Source organism: Bufo bufo, chromosome 5 (genome assembly GCF_905171765.1).
Source record: "Bufo bufo chromosome 5, aBufBuf1.1, whole genome shotgun sequence".
In the NCBI taxonomy this organism is placed as follows: Eukaryota; Metazoa; Chordata; class Amphibia; order Anura; family Bufonidae; genus Bufo; species Bufo bufo.
The window spans coordinates 98,197,900-98,219,893 of NC_053393.1; the positions used below are offsets into that span (position 1 = coordinate 98,197,900).

The 21,994-nt window shown below is 46.9% G+C and overlaps 1 protein-coding gene across 2 annotated transcripts in view; it reads right to left on the reverse strand.

The window, feature by feature from the left end:
- The window catches only part of ZC2HC1A (zinc finger C2HC-type containing 1A), a 69,178-nt gene extending 47,879 nt beyond the window's left edge, over positions 1-21,299 (reverse strand). For both annotated transcript variants that reach the window (XM_040432216.1, XM_040432217.1), the window contains exons 1-4: positions 21,152-21,299; positions 11,349-11,416; positions 4,970-5,086; positions 1,267-1,408 (exon numbers count right to left, since the gene is read on the reverse strand). In XM_040432216.1, the coding sequence (XP_040288150.1) occupies positions 1,267-1,408; positions 4,970-5,086; positions 11,349-11,416; positions 21,152-21,167 (343 nt within the window). In that variant the 5' untranslated portion in view covers positions 21,168-21,299. The remainder of the gene's footprint in view (positions 1-1,266; positions 1,409-4,969; positions 5,087-11,348; positions 11,417-21,151) is intronic.
- Positions 21,300-21,994: the final 695 nt, after the last annotated feature.

Below are 21,994 nucleotides of genomic sequence, written 5' to 3' on the forward strand. Positions count from 1 at the left end.
GTGAATTACCGTAATCTGCAGGCAGCATGTTATAGAGCCGAGCAGAGGGAACAGATTCAGTGCAAGTTGCATTTCATTAATTTAACCCTTTCTATCCTCCTTTTGTAGTTTTTTTTTTTATAGTTTTTTTGCTTTTCGTTTCGCGCTCACTTCCTTCCCAGAGCCATAACGTTTTTATTTTTCCGTTCACATAGCCGTATAAGGGATTGTTTTTTGCGGGACAAGTTGTACTTTCCAACTACACCGTTTTATATTGCATATGACTTAGTAGGAAGCAGGAAAAAAAATTTCAAAAGGGGTGGAATTGGAAACAAAAGCAATTCCGCCACAGTTTTACGTGTTTTTTTGGGGTTTTTTTTTTTTGTACGTTCGATAGATAAAACTTACCAGTTACTTTCATTCTACAGGTCAGTACCAATCCGGCGATACCTGTGTAGTTTTTCTTGCATTTTGATACTGATAAAATAATAAAAACCTTGGAAAGAAAATCATTTTTACTTTTTCGTCGCCATATTCTGACCTCTATAACGTTTTCGTAGTTATGTGTACGGAGCTGTGCGAGCGTTCATTTTCTGCAGGGCGATCTGTACTTTTCATTGATACCACTGGGGTGTGTACAACTTTTTGATCACTTTTTATTTAATTATTTGTTGGAATTGAAGCGCCCAAAAACGGCGAATGGGCCATTTTGATGTTTTTTCCGTTTTGCCATATGGGGAAAATATTTTTATGTTAAATTATGGGCGTTTTCGCATGTGGCGATACCCATGATGTGTATTTTTTATTTTGGGGAAAAGGGGGTTTGAATTTTTATATTTTTTAAAACGTTATTTATTTATTTTACACTCTGCTATAACAAGCAATCATTAGATTGCTATTCTCATAGACTCCAATGCATTAGCATTTTAATAGTTACGGGCGTTTTCTATATTAGGCATATTTCTGGCGCATATTGTGGCGGAAAGGTTATTTGTGCCGCAATCTGCGACTCTACCTATTCTGATGTCACTTCCTGTTTGGGCTCTATGTACCCGTATGCTATATATCACTGTACGCTTGATAAAGGTGGGAGCAGAACATTGCATTGTTATGGACACAAGTGGATCACTAGCCATTGGGAGAGCTGTCACCCCTTCTGCATTTATCTTTGGACATTGACCACGGTCTGGATCACTTGCACCATTTTGTTTGACTTAACCATGTGTTGCTTTCTTCATTATCTATCTCCCACCCAAAATCTGCCAGTCCACTCTCATCCAAACCTACCTGGGTCATATGAAGGTGGAGGCGGTGGAGGAAGCTCTCCTCCCTCTTTTAAAATTTGAGTAAGACCTTTAGCAGCTCTTATAGTGGCGATAAAGTCCTCGTGCTTCCTTCTCCAGTTGGATTGCTTCTTTGGAGGTTCCAGCTGAAAGAAATAAGAGAAGTATAGACAATATGTAATTTAATGGGGTCTACCGGGTTATACGTATGTGGAGAAGATGACATGATGTTCAAGTCAAGTGGTCTTAAGGTATAGACAGAAACCTTGCTACAGAGCCTTGGTCACAGATTCTGTCAAAAATGACACTAACATTTTGGACCCCCATGACGGATACCTGACATGCCCTATTATTGTCAATGGGGTGCGCTGGGCGCCGTTAGCACCCGTCACCTGATAGATTCATTTTTGGCTATGACATATAAACCTTTTGCAGTCAGATGTTACTTTAAAGTCTTTAGCAAATTACTGAAACTCTACATAAACAGCATTTAGACTTGTCATTTTTGTGGTGTTTTGTTCAAAACACAGCTTGCTCTGGGTAGGGCCTTTGTTCTGGTGTTTATCTATGGGGACTTCACAAGGACCAGAAAACGCAAATGCATGCTTTAGAGTCTTTTTTTTTCAAAAATGTTTTATTTTTATTTTTTTAAAGCAAAAAAGCCATGGCCAACAGGAAATCATAAACTCTGGGTGTGGTGTATGAAACACACCGAAAAAGCTTGTAAATAAACAGCTAAAAACCCTAAAATGTTACTAAATGAGAAAAAAAACAAAAAAACACTAAATAGTTTAAAAATGTAGTTCAAGACTGGGCCATTTACCCCCCTCCGGACCAGGCACATTTTCATTTTTTTAGTACACGCATCTCTGAAAACCAAAACATTTTTTTTTTGTTTTGTTTAACAAATTCTTTCGCTTTTTTCGGTGATGCATGGGGCTATATTTTTATTTTATTGTATTTTTCCATTTTTTTTAAATATCATAGGAACATTTTAAAGGGGTCCTCCGAGCATTTAATATTGATGACCTATCGTCAGGATTGGTCATCAATATCAGATCGGAGGTGGTCCGACACCCGGCACCCCCGCCGATCAGCTGTAGGCGCGCGAAGTGTGCAGTCTCCCTTCTCGCTATAGACATAGCAGCAGCAAGCAGGACAAGAGACAGGAGATGGCACGTCGCACGGAGCATGCCTTCTCTTCATACAGCTGATGTATCCATGTGTCGAACTCCCACCAATCTGATATTGATGACCTATCCTGAAAATAGGTCATCAATATTAAAAGCCCGGAGAAACCCTAGGCCTCTTTCACACTTGCGTTGTCCGGATCCGGCGTGTACTCCACTTGCCGGAATTACACGCCGGATCCGGAAAAACGCAAGTGTACTGAAAGCATTTGAAGACGGATCCGTCTTCAAAATGCGTTCAGTGTTACTATGGCACCCAGGACGCTATTAAAGTCCTGGTTGCCATAGTAGGAGCGGGGAGCAGTATACTTACAGTCCGTGCGGCTCCCGGGGCGCTCCAGAATGACGTCAGAGCGCCCCATGCGCATGGATGACGTGATCCATGCGCGTGGGGCGCCCTGACGTCACTCTGGAGCGCCCCGGGAGCCGCACGGACGGTAAGTATGCTGCTCCCTCGCTCCCCTTTACCATGGCTGCCAGGACTTTAGCGTCCTTGCAGCCATGGTAACCATTCAGAAAAAGCTAAAAGTCGGGTCCGGCAATGCGCCGAAACAACGTTTAGCTTAAGGCCGGATCCGGATTAATGCCTTTCAATGGGCATTAATTCCGGATCCGGCCTTGCGGCAAGTGTTCAGGATTTTTGGCCGGAGCAAAAAGCTCAGCATGCTCCGGTATTTTCTCCGGCCAAAAAACGTTCCGTTCCGGAACTGAAGACATCCTGATGCATCCTGAACGGATTTCTCTCCATTCAGAATGCATTAGGATAAAACCGATCAGGATTCTTCCGGCATAGAGCCCCGACGACGGAACTCTATGCCGGAAGCAAAGAACGCAAGTGTGAAAGAGCCCTAAATTTTGTCCACTTTCTTTAATAGTGATTTTGATATAGGGGCATCTATAGCTTCCGGTCACCGGCAGCGGGGCTAGAAGCTGCAGCGTGGCATGTGGTGGATTATTATTATTTTTTTACACTTTATGACTCCACAAGTTCATACATTACATTTTTTTACTGATTTCTCCTGTAACTTCTGACATATTACTCCAGTTACAGTGGGAATACAACATCCAGGTTGTACATGTCTGTTAAGCCTCCTCGCAGAGCCGACCCCGCAATCACATGATCATTAGAGCAGGAAGGGGCATTGTGCCCGGTGTATACAGGGATGGTCAAATAATGTCCCATCCTTCTATGGATCCCTGCTCCACCCGCTGCTCCTGCAACTGCTAAATGCAGACCGCCTGAGCATATGTTGTCAACAGGCCGACCGCAAGGCCTCTATGAAAGAAACAACACAAGAAAAATAAAGTGCAGCTAAAAACACCTCATTAAAAAATGTCAAAGGAAGGCCGGGAGAAAAAAAAAAAAAAAAACATAGTGTGGCAGCAGGCTAAAATGTTACAAAACGGAAAAAAATGGAATTGCTAAAAAAAATTGCGTATTTTCAGGTCTTACGCAGTAGTCATGCCACATACTGAACTGTACAATGTACAGACCAAAAGGGAGGGGGAGAGGTGAGGTACTCTGTGCAACTCTGCAGGGAGGGGCAAGAACTGTATCTAAAAGAAAATTAAGTAGCCACTTCTACTTTAGAAGCAGTCTGTCTCACTGAAGGAGAATGGAACACGACCTAATATGTAACGGGTACTTGGAACTATGCAGACAGATGTAGTGGAGCTGAATTTGAAATTAAATGGTTTCTTTTTTGTATCACAGTAAAAAAAAAAAAAAAACATTCTCTGACATTAGAAAAAAGGGGTTTTCTGGGTTATTTTTCCTGATGCAGAACCACTCTTTCCCATGGGCTATGTAAAACCTCAAACTGTCAGGATGTTAAATCTAGTTTACACGTATGCAGCTTTAAAGGGGTTGTCCAAGCCTTTACAAGGGATGGCCTGTCCTCAAGACAGGCGATGACTGATCAGCGGGAGCCTGACATCTCGCACCCATGTGATCAGCTGTTCTACAGCAGCTCTGGAGCTACACAGCCTAGTCCATTGTGTTGTGGAAGAGCTAGTTACTGCAGCACTGCCCCCATTCACTTCAATGGGAGCAGTGCTGCTTTAAGCAGTTCATGTCTACTGCACAATGGATGGAACAGTGTAGTTCTGGTATCAAGTCCCTGCACGGAGATACTGCAGCACAGTGTAGGGTGTCAGACACTCACCGATCAGATAGTGATAGCCTACCCTGAGTACAGGACATCACTTGTAAAGGGTTGGGCAACCCCTTACCGATCAGATAGTGATGGCCTATCCTGAGTATAGGCCATCGCTGGTAAAGGGTTGGGCAACTCATTAACGATGAGGGGCAACCCCTTACCAATCAGATAGTGATGGACTATCCTTAGTATAGGCCATTGCTTGTAAAGGTTTGGGGGCAATCCCTTCAAGGTAGCTAAAAAAAAAAATCAGCCAATGTGCTTTCTTTCCATTTAAAATGCATGGCTCTACAGTAGAAGAAGAACCCTGCTGTTACAGTGGATTTTATGAGTGCAGCACTTACCTACCACTACTTACCCTTTGCTTTATGGGTTTGATAGTGGAAATGTCTGTCCCTTCTGCTCGCTGTCTGCTGGAGTCAAATACTTTCCTTTTTTTACTTAAGGTTTTCTGGCATGCTGGGAGATGTTTTTTCTAGAGAAATAGAAAGAAAGTGTGTTTTCTAAGTACAAACATCCAAGGGACAAGTTGTCAATCAAATTCTCCAACCCGACAACCCCTTTAAGGCTGGGTACAGACCAGAATTGGTGACAAATCGGACGGCAAAGAAACTGCGCTTCAAACAATGACATCTACAGTGAAAATATGCATGATGCAGATTAGAAACTTTACAGCTCTGAATTCCCCACAGATCTATTTTTCTGCTAAACGTGAAAAAAATCCACATGTAATTTACTGTACATTAAAGTATATTAAACTAACCCTTTAGAATAATGGATCAGGTTCATTTTCAATAATAATTAAAGATGACCATAGCAAAAATAAATAAAATAAAAGACTTTCAATTTTTTAAAGGGCATTGTCATCACACCTGCCTAGCCCTGTCAGAGTGCAGACGACACGGCAGTTGCAGAGAGAGCTGAGCCCATAGGTGTAACTGCAACGCCTCCGTTGCTCTTAAGGGCTCATTTGCATATAATAAAACATCATTTTTCTCAGTAATGCGGACACATGTGAACATGGGACCAACACAGATGCCTTCAGCTGCCAAGTGCACATGTAACAGGTCAGCCAGTGTCATAGGGATAAATCTGCTGACAGATAGCCTTTAACCCTTTAATTACTTCAATAGAAGGGTAATTCAATTTTACCTGCGTAAAAAAAGAGAACTTAGTAGAGAGAGAAACAGTGATGGCGTGCAACGAACGATAGTCTAGTGACTACTAGGAGAAAGTCGGTTCTCCTGACACGACTGATGCCGCCCAGTGTATGGAAGAACACATCCTAGGGGAGCGGTAACTCCCAGTTGTCAGTTTATTCATATATTTCCAGGAGGAATAAAAGAGGGAGAGAACAGAGTTCTAAGAAATGGCGGCGGCTGAATAATGATTTAATGGTGAATACAAATATATTCTAAGAGGTCAGGAGAGACTGTGCTGGATTACCAGACGCTCTGCCACATAAATTAGAATGGATGCTCTTCTGTACAGAATGATATTAGTCCCCGGGCATCAATGATCTCAGACAATCAGCCATCGGCCACCCTGCTCTTTGATAACCGATTCCTCCTTCATTTGGGGGCAGGAAGAATCAGCAAAATATTCTGCCTAGAGGTAGGACTGACATTACATGCTGCCAGTGAGCGCAGTATGGCCTCATGCACACGACCGTTATGCGAATCCGTGGCCGTTGTTCCGTTTTCCGTGATTTTCTGCGGACCCATTGACTTTCAATGGGTCCGTTGAAAACTCGGAAAATGCACCGTTGTTCATCTGCGGCCGTGATCCGTATTTCCTGTCCGTCAAAAAAATATGACCTGTCATGTCAATGGGTCCGTGAAAAAACACGGATGCACACAAGATTGGCGTCCGTGATCCGTGGCCGTAGGCTACTTTCACACAGACGGATCGCAGATCCGTCTGCATAACAGCTTATTCAGAGCTGAGTTTTCACTTCGTGAAAACTCAGATCCGACAGTATATTCTAACACAGAGGCGTTCCCATAGTGATGGGGATGTTTCAAGTTAGAATATACAGTACAGACCAAAAGTTTGGACACACCTTCTCATTCAAAGAGTTTTCTTTATTTTCATGACTATGAAGGCATCAAAACTATGAATTAACACATGTGGAATTATATACATAACAAACAAGTGTGAAACCACTGAAAATATGTCATATTCTAGGTTCTTTAAAGTAGCCACTTTTTGCTTTAATTACTGCTTTGCACACTCTTGGCATTCTCTTGATGAGCTTCAAGAGGTAGTCCCCTGAAATGGTCTTCCAACAGTCTTGAAGGAGTTCCCAGAGATGCTTAGCACTTGTTGGCCCTTTTGCCTTCACTCTGCGGTCCAGCTCACCCCAAACCATCTCGATTGGATTCAGGTCCGGTGACTGTGGAGGCCAGGTCATCTGGCGCAGCACCCCATCACTCTCCTTCATGGTCAAATAGCCCTTACTTTCAAAGTTTTCCCAATTTTTTGGCTGACTGACTGACCTTCATTTCTTAAAGTAATGATGGCCACTCGTTTTTCTTTACTTCGCTGCTTTTTTCTTGCCATAATACAAATTCTAACAGTCTATTCAGTAGGACTATCAGCTGTGTTGCCACCTGACTTCTCCTCAACGCAACTGATGGTCCCAACCCCATTTATAAGGCAAGAAATCCCACTTATTAAACCTGACAGGGCACACCTGTGAAGTGAAAACCATTTCAGGGGACTACCTGATGAAGCTCATCAAGAGAATGCCAAGAGTGTGCAAAGCAGTAATCAAAGCAAAAGGTGGCTACTTTGAAGAACCTATAATATGACATATTTTCAGTTGTTTCACACTTGTTTGTTATGTATATAATTCCACATGTGTTAATTTATAGTTGTGATGCCTTCAGTGTGAATCTACAATTTTCATAGTCATGAAAATAAAGAAAACTCTTTGAATGAGAAGGTGTGTCCAAACTTTTGGTCTATACTGTACTACGAACTGTGTACATGACTGCCCCCTGCTGCCTGGCAGCACCCGATCTCTTACAGGGGGCTGTGATCCGCACAATTAACCCCTTAGGTGCCGCACCTAAAGGGTTAATTGTGCGTATCATAGCACCCTGTAAGAGATCAGGTGCTGCCAGGCAGGAGGGGGCACACCCCCCTCCCTCCCCAGTTTTAAATTCATTGGTGGCCAGTGGGCCCCCCCCTCCCCTGTATTACTGTACATTCGGGCTACTGCAGTCCTGGTTGCCATGGTTACTTAGCAATTTTTAGAAGCATTATACTTACCTGCGATGTCTGTGACCGGCCGGCCGCTCCTCCTACTGGTAAGTGACAGGTCTGTGCTATAGGCAATGCGCCGCACAGACCTTTCACTTACCAGTAGGAGGAGCGCCCGGCCGGTCACAGACAGCGAAGGTAAGTATAATGCTTCTAAAATTGCTAAGTTACCGATCGAAGTCCCAGCGATTAAACTGGGACTCCGATCGGAACTCTCCGCTGCCACCAATGATGGGGGGGGGGATTTTAATTAGGAGGGGGAGGGGGGGCCCACTGGCCGTCAATGAATGTACAGTAATACAAGGGAGGGAGGGGGGGCCGCACTGGCCACCAATGAATTTAAAACTGGGGAGGGAGGAGGGTGTGCCCCCTCCTGCCTGGCAGCACCTGATCTCTTACAGGGGGCTATGATCTGCACAATTAACCCCTCAGGTGCGGCACCTGAGGGGTTAATTGTGCGGATCACAGCCCCCTGTAAGAGATCGGGTGCTGCCAGGCAGCAGGGGGCAGTCATGTACACAGTTTGTAGTATATTCTAACTTGAAGCGTCCCCATCACTATGGGAACGCCTCTGTGTTAGAATATACTGTCGGATATGAGTTTTCACGATCTAACTCAAATCCGATGGTATATTCTAACAGAGGCGTTCCCATGGTGATGGGGACGCTTCAAGTTAAAATATACCATCGGATTGGAGAAAACTCCAATCCGATGGTATAATAGGGACTCCTGACTTTACATTAAAAGTCAATGGGGGACGGATCAGTTTGCAATTGCACCATACTGTGTCAACGTCAAACAGGTCCGTCCACATTGACTTGCATTGTAAGTCAGGACGGATCCGTTTGGCTACGCACGGCCAGGCAGACACCAAAACGACTTTTTCCTTCATGTCCGTGGATCCTCCAAAAATCAAGGAAGACCCATGGAAGAAAAAACGGACACGGATCACGGACCCCGTTTTTGTGGACCGCAAAAAAAAAAAACGGTCGTGTGCATGAGGCCTATATCGGCAACGTCTCACTGGGAACCTAAGATATCCAACCAACTGGGAGCGTCGGACCTGCTGGCGCCTTGCTGTTATATCACCTGCAGCATCACTGCCTCCTGTAACCTGCAGCTGCAGTGACACAGCCGCGGAATGTAACCTGCTTACCCATCTAGGTCATAGGAGCCAATCAGGTTGCAGCGGATAATTTTTACCATCTATTACATTATTCATTTATATAGCGACAACGTATTCCACAGCGCTGTACAGAGATTGTCAGCAGTTCCTGTCCTCACTGAGGCTCACAATCTATATTCCAAATTAACCCCTTGCTGACATTTTCCATTCCTTCGCTTTCTTTTTTTACTCCCTGCCATGAGCCATAATTTTTTATTTTTTTTTGGGACGGCAAAGCAGCCAAAAAAAGGCATTGCATTTTTTTATGTTACGCCATTCACCGTATGGTGTAAAAACTTTTATATTTAAATTTTTTGGGCACTTTTGGACGCAGAGATGCCAATGATGTTTATTTTCGTATTGCTATTTTTATTTGAAAATGGGGAAAGGGAAGCAATTTGAATTTTTCATTTTTGTGGGTCTTTTTATATATATTTTTTACCTTTTATTTTTAATCCCTGTAGGGGACTTCAACATGCAATCTTTATATTGCTTGTACGATAGGCTGCAATGGCTTACCACTGCCGTCTATGGGAAAATCATGGCAGGGCAGTGTAGTGTACGGGGACTGTAATGCCCGTCACTACAGAAGGGTCACTTGTGTGCTGTCGTCTCCCCCCTTATTTATGGGGAAGTTGGTATAAGTCATCTTTATAAACTGTAATGTAATGTAATGCTATGTATTTCCCTGTTACTGTGAAACTTGCATGTACAGGCCTGCTAGGGGTGTCATTTCAGCTCTTAGTCACTAGAGGGAGCTAGGGAGCCCTAGTTTATATAAGGCCCAGTCAGGGAAAGGAAAGGGAGTCTAGAGTTGTAGTTGGAGACTAGACAATGTCTGAGTCAAGTCCAGGCCTGAAGCCTGCAGACCAGGAGAGGGTATTGCAGTCCCTGTAACCGGGTTCCAGATTCAAAGAGAAGGTTCCCCTCCTGAGTTCACCTATGCAGAAGCAGGAACCCCTCAATTAAAGAGCCTGAGGAAGCTGAGAGAGAGACAGAGGCAAAGCTCAGAAAAGCAAGAGGTACTCAAGACAACAGAGGAGGTACTTGATAAAGATAAAACCAAGGATATAAGCCAGAGCTAGGGTATTGGGCCTTGGAGAAGATTTTCTATGTTCCAGGATCAGTCAGGAATAGAGTGCAAGCTGCCTGTACTACAAATCCTGTGTTTAACACTCTAAAGTCACCTTGCTATACATATATTGCCTGCATCAAATGTACTGAAAACAACTGTCTGCAAAGGAACTGCGTTTCCGTTAATGTCCCTATATGATGACTACTAAAGTTTGAGTTCTGCTTTAACATCACGTGGTTCCTCAGTTATTCCTGCTATCAGCAAACGGCGTGCCACCGTTTAATTGGCACTGGCGTCACGAACATTTCTCATCATCACCTGCCCTTGCAGAGAGTCAGCCGTCTCAGGTTAGTGTCTATTGCACTACAACACCCAGTAACATTTCTAAACCTAACTTGAGTACGCTGCAGCAGGACTTCATAGGGCCTTTGCTAAGGCAGGACTTAGAGCCTTCAGGAATCTATGTCTCTAATCATGGTTTTCGTCACTAGGTAAGGCCTCATGCACACACCGGTCCGCAAACCGTGGATCCGCAAAACATGGATGGCGTCCGTGAGCGTTCCGCAATTTGCGGAACGGCACGGACAGCCATTAATATAAATGCCTATTCTTGTCCGCAAAACGCGGACAAGAATAGGACAAGTTATATTTTTTTTGCGGGGCCACGGAACGGAGCAACGGATGAGGACAGCACACGGAGTGCTGTCCGCATCTTTTGCGGCCCCATTGAAGTGAATGGGTCCACATCCGGCCCGCCAAAACTGCGGCTCGGATGCGGACCAAAAGAACGGCCGTGTGCATGAGGCCTAAGTATAGTGTAAAACAGCAGGCATCTGTCGGCTAGGCTGCCTGCTCAGCACCTGAGCGGGCGCCATCTTGAATGATCCAATATCTTCCACACACAGACGCCTTCAGCTGCCAGGCGCACATGCAACAGGTCAGACAGCTTCATAGGTACAAATCTGCTGACAGATGCCCTTTAAGAAATCTTCTCTATTGAGGGAGGTTTATCAAACCAACAGAGAGAAAAGTGCGCAAACATGTCCATAGTAACCAACCAGATTCCAGCTCTCTGGAGACTAAAATCTGCAACCTGATTGCTAATGGGCAACTCCTCCACAGCTTTTTGATAAATCTCTCCCATTACATGATAATTATATTAGGACCTTAATTACACAGGATATTCTGTCGATGCGTCTTCTACATACCCATGCTTCATATCATACATACCAAAGCATTCGGAAGAAAAGTTCTCTCCGCAGATTTTGCAGGGCTTAAAGTCGTCAGGCGAGTACTTTCTGTAAAATAAAGGTTGTAGACTAAATACAAAAAAGACGTGTCAAGATCCACCCCCCCCCCCCCCCCTCTGTTAAAGGGCTTGGCACATATGTTTTTATTAAAAAATAAAATAAATTGTAATTATATATAATAGAAATCTCTCATGTTTCATAATCATATCAAATGTGGCATAAGTTTATATATATATATATAGATATATATAGAGAGAGAGAGAGAGAGAGAGAGAGAGAGAGAGAGAGAGTTTGCATTTAATGGTTTGAGAGTGCTGCTCTATTCTGTTTTTTTCAACAATCAGCCAGGAAAGTGTTAACATATATAAAAACATAACATATCGTAATTAAATCTTGAATATACCTAGAGTGCAATACTTGGTGTGACAGCTAGATGGCAATAGAGTGAACCTCCTGTATCTGGACAAGGCATTAGACTTTCCCCGCTGTAGTTCCTAACTGTGTCCAGATGTGCACTGTGAGGGTGTACGCATCACTCTGTGCTAAACCACATGTCACATTCCTATTGGCTTAGGCCTCATTCACACGTCAGTTTTCGGTCAGTGATTTCCATCAGTGATTTTGAGCCAAAACCAGGTGCAGCTCTAAACACAGAACAGATCTTTCCCTTATACCTTATGTCCGTGGAGGCTCCAATCCTGGTTTTGACTCACTATCACTGATGGAAATCACTGACCGAACACTGACGTGTGAATGAGGCTTTATTAGTATTTTTAGGTTGTACGGGTCCCGCTCCAGGAGTCCTCTGCCGTTTGGAGAGGTGGAGAAAGACTCTAAAGCCACCATCAATCATGTCTCCTCATTCTTTCATCTAAGATCTGGAGCATTGCAGACAACATGGTTCTCTTTCTGGACATTTTTTAAATATCGCAGCCTAGTGTGAATATTTAGGGAGGTGGTCTTGGCTGGTGACCCACACTTCTAAATATGAATGGTTATTTTTGGTATTTTTTTAAGTACTGTAGACGGCAAAGGCTTTAATTGCAATGCGCAAGCGTGGACGGAGGCATCGATCATTACAAAGCGCTAACAAACAGATTTCGGGAGAGCGTATATTGCACCGGCATCCAGTAAGGGTACGGCTGCCAGTCTACTGCTCGCGCCTGCTCAGCATGTTTTCTGATATTCCCTGAAGCTGATTGGCTCACACCTCCCAAGTTTGCAGGTTATCCCCTATCCAAGCATAAGGGATTACTAGTTGATCGCTGGGGGGGTCGCCACCGATCCTGGTAATGGGGTCCTGTTTTCCGGATCTGATGGAGCGGCAGGTCGAGCATGCACCCTGCTGCACCATTCATTCTCTAAGGGGCTGCCAAGTGCTGTACTCGGCTATGACCAGCAGTCCCATAAGGAATGAATGGAAGGGCAAGGCACATGGTCGACCTGCTGCCCCATCAGATCGGGGTACCAGGACCCTCGTTCTTCGGATTGGTGGAGTTCCCAGCGGTTGAACCCCCAGCGATCACAGAGTTATCCTCTATCCTGTGGATAAGGTCTCATGCACACGGCCGTTGTGCACCCGTTCCGTGCATTGGGGACCGCAATTGCGGTCCCCAATGCACGGGCAACATCCGTGCAGCGGGCCGGACCCATTCAACTTGAATAGGTCCGTGGTCTGTCTGCACCGCAAAGAAAAATGACATGTCGGAACAACTGAAAGAAACACCACGGAAGCACTCCGTAGTGCTTCCGATGATCCGTTCCATGACTCCGTTCCGCATCTCCGGAATTGCGGACCCATTCAAGTGAATGGGTCCACATCCGTGATGCGTGGTGCACACGGCCGGCGGGCCGTGGATTGCCGACCCGCCGTTTGCGGGCCCCAATACAGCCATGGCCGCCCAACTGTCGTGTGCATGAGGCCTAAGGGATAACTTCTAAAGCTGCCCAGTCCCCGACGTGGACAGGAGACTGCAGGACACAATAATCCTTGCATCTGCCGTGAGGTCTGCAGTTCACATGTAACCGGAAAAAGTTCTCCCATGGAAAGAACGTGTCACAGGACTGAGGTCCTCGTTATAGGGATTTACATCTGCCGAGGAAAACAGCTCAAAGGAAGAAACCATCAGGAGAAAGGAGAAGGAGCACCACAGGGCCGGCTCCGAGGCCTGAGATCTTACAGATGACACGTGCAGGCTCTCTTCAGCCGAGTGTGCATGTGCTCTCAATGGAGAAAGGGGAACAAGCCTCTGCCTGATACCTTCTATGGCCACTTATCTCCTGTGACAAGGATCAGGCATTTAAAAATTCAACATGCCCAATACTTCTTTCCCCCAAACGATACCGGTCATGGTGGGGAAGGGGGGTTGCACCATATTCACAGGACAATATCCATTTAAAGAGGTTTTCTAGGAATTAACAGGGTATTCCCATCTGGAACATTGGGGGCATATTGCTGATAGCGGCGGGTCTGGGACCTGCACCTATCTTTAGGACGGAGCTGGCAAAGTGAAGGAGGGTGTACTGCGCATGTGAAGCCACCCTCTGTTCATTTCTATGGGAGAGCCGAAAAGCTTGGCTATTTCCGTCAGCCCCATAGAAGTGAATGAAGCGGTGGCCACGATTGCGAGGTGCGCGTCCCATTCATTCCAATGGGACTGACGAAAATAGCTAAGTGCCACAGGAACGAATGGAGGGTGGCCGCGCATGACGGTAGGTTCCAGAGGTGAGACCCGCCCCTATCAGCCACTGGGGGCATATACTAGCAATATGCCCTCAATGTCCGAGATGGGAATACTCCTTTAAATATTGATGACATAGCCTCAGAAAAAGTAATCAATATCTGACTGGTGGGGCTCCATCTCCCAGTACCCCACCAATCACCTATTTGAAGGGGCCGCAGTGTTCAGATGATTACCAAGTACAGCGCCGTACAGTGTATGGTGGCTGTGCTCGGTATTGCAGCATGATCCCATTCACTGGAATGGGACTGACCGGCACAATGGCCAGTGATAGAAGACAGTTGCAGAGCAGCACAAATGGACCTCCTGACCAATCCGGAATGCACCAGCCGCGATAGGACCACCGATCCACAGCAGCATGTCCGCTGTGACTATTTATTGGGAACCAAGCGTGCACACACAAAAGAATACGACGTTTCGGCTACGCAGTAGCCTTTATCAAGTATACAGATACAAGAAAGTGAGCAATCATATATACACCAGCGTGGCCACCCATGTGGCATAGTGCAGCCAATCAGCTCAAAGCTCAATCTCACCAGCACATGTGTAATAATCAAAATGGCCTGAGCTCCAATCAGACTAATAATAAATAAAAGCTCTGTGTCCCTGATCCTCATTGAAAACCATCCACATGCCTCAGCCATGTCACTTCCCCAAGTCGGCGTCTCAACAGACCTATTGCGCATGTCAGTGACGTCATCACGTTTCAATATGGGCGGGCCGCCGTCACGAGCATCCGCGATGCGGCCACGCCTCTCTCTGTGACTACGGCACATACAGCCAATGAGCGCACAGACAGCAAGTCACATGCAGAGCGCATCATCAGCTGACCGGCAAAAGGTCCTAGATCCACCTGGTTATAAATAAGGCAAATCGGCCTCAAGAATATCTATTGTAGAACCCCCCCAATGTCTAGAGTGGGACCAAAATTATGTCTCCTTCATATCCCATCATATAATGGAAGAATGAATAGATTATACAATAGATTTCAGACATAAGTTATTGCCACTACATATCTCACGGAGACCAGATGACAATCTGATTGTCACTAGACCTCGGCTTAGGGGGAAAAAAAGAAGGCAATGGATGAGACAATGAGTGTCGGCATATAATATGGAGCTAGTGACCCTAAAAAACTGTACCCCAAGGAGACAGATAATTAAAGTGCAAAAAAAGAGAGTGTAGGGTACTTTCACACTTGCGTTTTTCTTTTCCGGCGCCGAGTTCCGTCCTAGGGGCTCAAATCCGGAAAAAAAGAACTGATCAGTTATATCCCCATGTATTCTGAATGGAGAGCAGTCCGTTCAGGATGCATCAGGATGTCTTCAGTTCAGTCTTTGACTGATCAGGCTTTTCAGAAAACCTCCGGCCAAAACTCCTGAACACTTTGACTGAACGCCGGATCCGGCCTTTTTCCCATTGACTTGCATTAACGCCGGATCCAGCGCCGTGTGTTCCGTCAAACCGGATCCGGCTTTTGCATGTTAAACCCGAAAAATGTGGAAAAAAAAGTCAAAGTCCATAAATGGCGGATCCGTTTTTTCCAATGCATTTTTTCATTGTGATCAAAATCCTGATCAGGATTCAAATATAATCCGTTTTCACACGTTTTTCCGGATCCGGCGGGCAGTTGAACACCGGATTCAAACAATGCTAGTGTGAAAGAAATATACCTTAAAGAACCATATAAAAACATTATATACCGAATCGGACAACAATAAATGAAAATATTCTACCTCTCTGCACTGTTTACATTCAATTCAATGTTGAGTCTTGGACCTGGACAGAATCAATAAAATGTTTTGCCACCGGCTTGTCCATCATTTTTTTCCTTATAGTGCTTTTGTGTTTGCTGATACGCTCCCTAATCTCCATGGTCGTCTCTCCCACGTAGATCAAACGATCATGTAGATGACAAACCTAGACCGCCACGTGTAATATTCTGCAATGTTGAATTTCTTGCCACTCTATGGGTGAACAAAAGTGTTCCCTTTCCACATGTTCCCACAGTTACAGCAACCCGAACAAGGGAAATCCCCAGTCTTTCTGGGCTTCAAATAAGTCTGGCCCCCTCGGTTAACATCACACGTGTCAGTCTTAGGCCTCATGCACACGACCGTATGTGTTTTGCGGTCCGCCGATGCCACAGTCACTGGGACTGGATGCGGGCGCTCCCGCTGTGTTCCCGAGTCTTCCTGTTCAGCTTCATATACAGCATATGAGCGGAGGAGCCGACAGGTGGTCGTAGACGATGGCATCAGCAGTGCGATGGAGGAGTAAGCACTGAGTAGACCGCTTTCCCACCCCAGGTCAGCACATCTGCTAGGATATGCCCCCAATGTCGGATAGGAGTGGCTCCCACCTAGTTCTAGAATGGAGTGCCCAAAGTCCGGGAGAGCGTACCCCGTAGGTTTGGCTGCTTTCCATTCATTTTGGCTGTCTCCGGCAGAAGTGAATGGAGCGGAGGCCGTGCCTGCGGAGTGCGCTTTCGATTTATTTCTTCCGGAAATAGCCAAGCGTGTCACTAGGGCTATTTTCGGACCTCCCATAGAAATGAATAGTGGGTCGGCAGTGCATGCGCTCTCCTGAACTTTTGGCGCTCTGCTCTAGAGATAGGTGCGGGTCCCTATCTGACATTATGGGCATATCCTGTCGAGGTGAGACAACCCCTTTAAAGAGGACCTTTTTATTCTAGATAAATACCTTTACTTGCAGGGTACCACCCTCTGATGCTGCCACCCTGCCTGTTTTTTTAAAAAATATTGCGCCCCGCTGTGCCCCCTGTAGTTTTCCCGCTCAGTATGTTAATACTGAGCATCGGTACAGGGAGGAGGAGACGCCAGGGTTTCTCAATGGGCGTCTCCTTCTCCCTGGCTGTGATGCTCTCCGCTGTGATTGGATCGCGGCACAGCCAGGGAGAAGGAGACGCCCCCTGAGAAACCCTGGCGTCTCCTCCTCCTCCTCCCTGTACCGATGCTCACTATTAACATACTGAGCGGGAAAACTACCCTGCAAGTAAAGGTCCTCTTTAAAAGCCACATCCAATTCTGATGACAGATCTGCAGGAAAAGCGCTGGTAATATGAAATCTCACCGGCGGTGGCACTCAGCTTTCCCAGAATCCTGAAGGCAGATCTCCTCAGTTATGCATCAGCAGCGGAGCCGCGGACGCCTGACTGAATATCCTGGCAGAACGGCCATTGAGGAGCCTAGGACGGACTGTGATGGCGGCCATACTGGTTGTCACTTAGCCAAGGACAGTGACAGATAAGAAGCAGCTGGAGGATGACAGTCCTATACATCCAGTCATCGGAGAAATGGCGGCTGAAGAGTATTTTTAGAGGTTGAGTTTTATATTTAGTGACATGGGAGGAGGGGCGTTATAGAGCGTCCCTCTATCTGACTGGTAACCCCCCCAATCGACTTCCTAGTCTTCACTAGAGGTGACCTCCAGAGCAGATTCTCAGCTGTCCCCTCGGCTGCTGTTCACAAGTGACTGCTATGTAAACTCTAACAAGAGCGCCATCATTGCCGGACCGCTTCAGGGTCGGGGGCTCATCACATATCTGTATCGGGAGCCACCTCTCCGTATCCCGCCTGACGTAACAATTCTAGAGCATCTTTTCTCACAACTCTTCATTGTGCTGTTCCTCTGTTAATCCTCCTAGAAATGTATCAATACATTAAAAAAGTGTGTGTGTGTGTGTGTGGGGGGGGGGGGGGGGTGATCCCACAGGCTACACACTCATCCATTCACATGTCCGTAGAATGGGTCCGCATCGTTCCGCAAAATTGCGGAAAGGGTGCGGACCCATTCATTCTCTATGGGGCCAGGAAATGGATGCGCACCCCGATCTTCCGGTCCGCGGCTCCATTAAAAATAGAACATGTTCCTATTCTTGTCCGCAATTGTGCAGTCCCTACCCACTTGCTTCAGCCAATGGCCGCACAAAAAGAATCGGTGGCCGCGGCCTGTTAGGCCTGACACTGTCCAATCAGTGCTGACCAAGTCAGAGTGCACGCAGCCATGCCCCCACTATAATGGAAATGGTAACATATAGCTGTTACCGGTGGAATAACAGAGGAACGGCACAACACAGTCTGGAATTGTTCTTTCATGCTTCTTGTCCGCCTTCCATAAGCCCTTACGTCCCATCACACGTCTGGCGCATTCTTTCTCCCCAGATCTGCTCGCAGCATATCCGTCACAATATCCGCAGGTCGTACACGCGGATCGGTCACGGACTTGCTGCGGATTTCATTTGTAAAGGGTGTAATCTGCAGCCAGACAGCGGTAAGTGCACATGTAACACAATTCCAATAGTGCCGTGTGTGGCCCCTATAATAAAGAGAGCCCCACTGCACTATGACCACCAGCAGGGGCAAGTGAATTCATGACATAAATATCATGCTTGCTGACGTCCTCCCTGCTCCATTATCCAGTGTGATCAGTGGGCACCGCGCTGCTGGGCTACAGAGTGGGCACTATGGGGGAGATTTATCAAAACTGGTGTAAAGTAGAACTGGCTCAGTTGCCCATAGCAACCAATCAGATTCCTCCTTTCATTTTCCAAAGAAGCTCTGAAAAATGAAAGGTGGAATCTGATTGGTTGTTATAGGCAACTCAGCCAGTTCTACTTGACTCCAGTTTGATAAATCTCCCCCAATGTTTGCTTCCCTCATGGCTACACCTCAGCTGTCATGGAGGACCCAGTGGTTGATGGGTGCCATCATGGGGCCCCTTCTGCAGAAACCCCTTGTCCAGCTCATGGCTGGGTGACTGGTGATAGGTTGCTGCTACAGGGGCCCCATGATCAGCTGTGGAGGAAGTGGACAGCAAGTAGAGGGGCGTCCACTTCAGTATGTCCATACAGGATAATAGCGGGGCCCCTGACAGGAGGGAGGAGGCAGGGGCCCCTGACAGGAGGGAGGAGGCAGGGGCCCCTGACAGGAGGGAGGAGGCAGGGGTCCCTGACAGAAGTTCTGGTGGTCATAGTGTAGTGGGGCTCTCTTTATTATAGGGGCCCGTGATTCCTGGCTGTGCCCCTCCCTAGGGGTGGATTCACACACGGCACTATTGGAATTGTGTTAGGCCTCTTTCACACGGGCGTTGCGGGAAAATGTGCGGTTGTGTTACGGGAACACCCGCGATTTTTCCGCGCGAGTACAAAACATTGTAATGCGTTTTGCACTCGCGTGAGAAAAATCGCGCGTGCTTGGTACCCAAACCTGAACTTCTTCACAGAAGTTCGGGCTTGGGATCGGTGTTCTGTAGATTGTATTATATCCCCTTATAACATGGTTATTAGGGAAAATAATAGCATTCTGAATACAGAATGCATAGTACAATAGTGCTGGAGGGGTTAAAAAAAAATGTTAACTCACCTTAGTCCACTTGCTTGCGTAGCCGGCATCTCTTCTGTCTTCATCTGATCTCTCTGCAGGAAAAGGACCTGTGGTGATGTCATTACGGTCATCACATGGTCCATCACATGATCCATCACCATGGTAAAAGATCATGTGATGACTGGAGTGACGTCACCACAGGTCCTGTTGCTGCACAGAGATCAGATGAAGACAGAAGAGAAGTCGGGCTACGCAAGCAAGTGGACTAAGGTGAGTTAAATTTTTATTTATTTTTAACCCCTCCAGCGCTATTTTACTATGCATTCTGTATTCAGAATGCTATTATTTTCCCTTATAACCATGTTATAAGGGAAAATAATAAAGATTGGGTCTCCATCCCGATCGTCTCCTAGCAACCGTGCGTGAAAATCGCACCGCATCCGCACTTGCTTGCGGATGCTTGAGATTTTCACTCAGCCCCATTCACTTCTATGGGGCCTGCGTTGCGTGAAAAACGCAGAATATAGAGCTTGCTGCGATTTTCACGCAACGCACAAGTGATGAGTGAAAATCACCGCTCATGTGAACAGCCCCATAGAAGTGAATGGGTCGGGATTCAGTGCGGGTGCAATGCGTTCAACTCACGCATCGCATCCGCGCGGAATACTCGCCCGTGTGAAAGTGGCCTTACATGTGCACTTACCGCTGCCTGGCTGCAGATTACACCCTTTACAAATGAAATCCGCAGCAAGTCCGTGACCGATCCGCATGTAGGACCTGCGGATATTGTGACGGATATGCTGCGAGCAGATCTGGGGAGAAAGAATGCGCCAGACGTGTGATGGGACGTAAGGGTTTATGGAAGGCGGACAAGAAGCATGAAAGAACAATTCCAGAGTGTGTTGTGCCGTTCCTCTGTTATTCCACCGGTAACAGCTATATGTTACCATTTCCATTATAGTGGGGCATGGCTACGTGCACTCTGACTCGGTCAGCACTGATTGGACAGTGTCAGGCCTCATGCAACCACCATGTGTTTTTTTTGCGGTCCATGGCATCATATATGTTACCATTTCCATTATAGTGGGGGCATGGCTACGTGCACTCTGACTCGGTCAGCACTGATTGGACAGTGTCAGGCCTCATGCACACCACCATGTCGTTTTTTTGCGGTCCAAAAATTGCAGATCCGCAAAAAACGGATGCTGCCCGTGTGCCTTCCGCAATTTGCTGAACGGAACAGGAGGCCCATTATAGAGATGCCTATTCTTGTCCGCAAAACGGACAAGAATAGGACATGTCTCATAATTTTTGCGGGGCCACGAAACGGAGCAACTCTGTGTGCTGTTCGCATCTTTTGCGGACCCATTGAAATGAACTGGAACGCAAGTGAGGAGGCAGGGGCCCCTGACACAAGTGAGGAGGCAGGGGCCCCTGACACAAGTGAGGAGGCAGGGGCCCCTGACACAAGTGAGGAGGCAGGGGCCCCTGACACAAGTGAGGAGGCAGGGCCCTGCCAGGCAGCAGCAGTCAGCGGCGGTGCTCCGGGCCTGCCCTGATTCTCCTGGGATCACAGCATCTCTGGATGACACACCGCGCCCGCAGCGACCTCTGTCTGCCCGATCAGCTGATGCTCTGTGTCGGGGTGACCCTCCTGCCAGCCGGGGTGACATGTCTCTACCACAGCCCCTCCTTACCTTCCACATCCTCCATGGTGACCCCCCCTCTATGTGTCGCTCCGCCGCACTCTCCCGCTACCACGGTAACGGAGGCACGCCCGACTCCCCGGGAACCAGACGGTAATTGGCTGAAGGAGCTGTGTCACCAAGCACCGAGCACACAACAGTGGGCGTGTCTAATTGGGGGGGGGGGGGCGACGTCAGTCTGAAAAGAGGCGTGTTCTAACTGTCGAGGGGGCGTCGTCATGTAAACCCACCGCCTAAGTATAGACTGTATAACCTGTGGGAACAATGCTGCACCCTATGGGCTGCCAGTACGTGAGGGGCGTGTCCTCTGTCTGTAGTTATGGGCGTGTGCTGTCTGTAGTGGTGAGCGTCCTCCAATCAGCGCCTGAGAGGGTGTGTCTTGGTTGGCCGGTCCTTGGACCATCAGCCAATGGGTGGAGGCTGTTCCATGTGTATCTGTCAGACATGTGAATGTGGAATGGAAGCTCCTATGAAGCGGGGACTGAATGTAAAGGGGGAGGCTCCTCCTCCTACAATGGTAACTCTAACCTCCTTAAAGGGGAAGTGCACCCTAATTTATGGAGCTGTCAGAAATTCTCCTGCACAAATCAATGCACCGACCTCAGGCACATGACTGTGATCTGATCAGGAAACACGGTCTCTGTCGCCACATCTGCCCAGTCAGGGCCGGTACAAGGATTTTTGCCGCCCTAGGCAAAGATCCATTTTGCCGCCCCCTCATGTCACTCACTAACTGACAGACAGACAGACACACTGACAGACAGACACGCACTCAGACACTGACAGACACACACTGAATGACATACACAGAAACTTACTGACATACACACATAC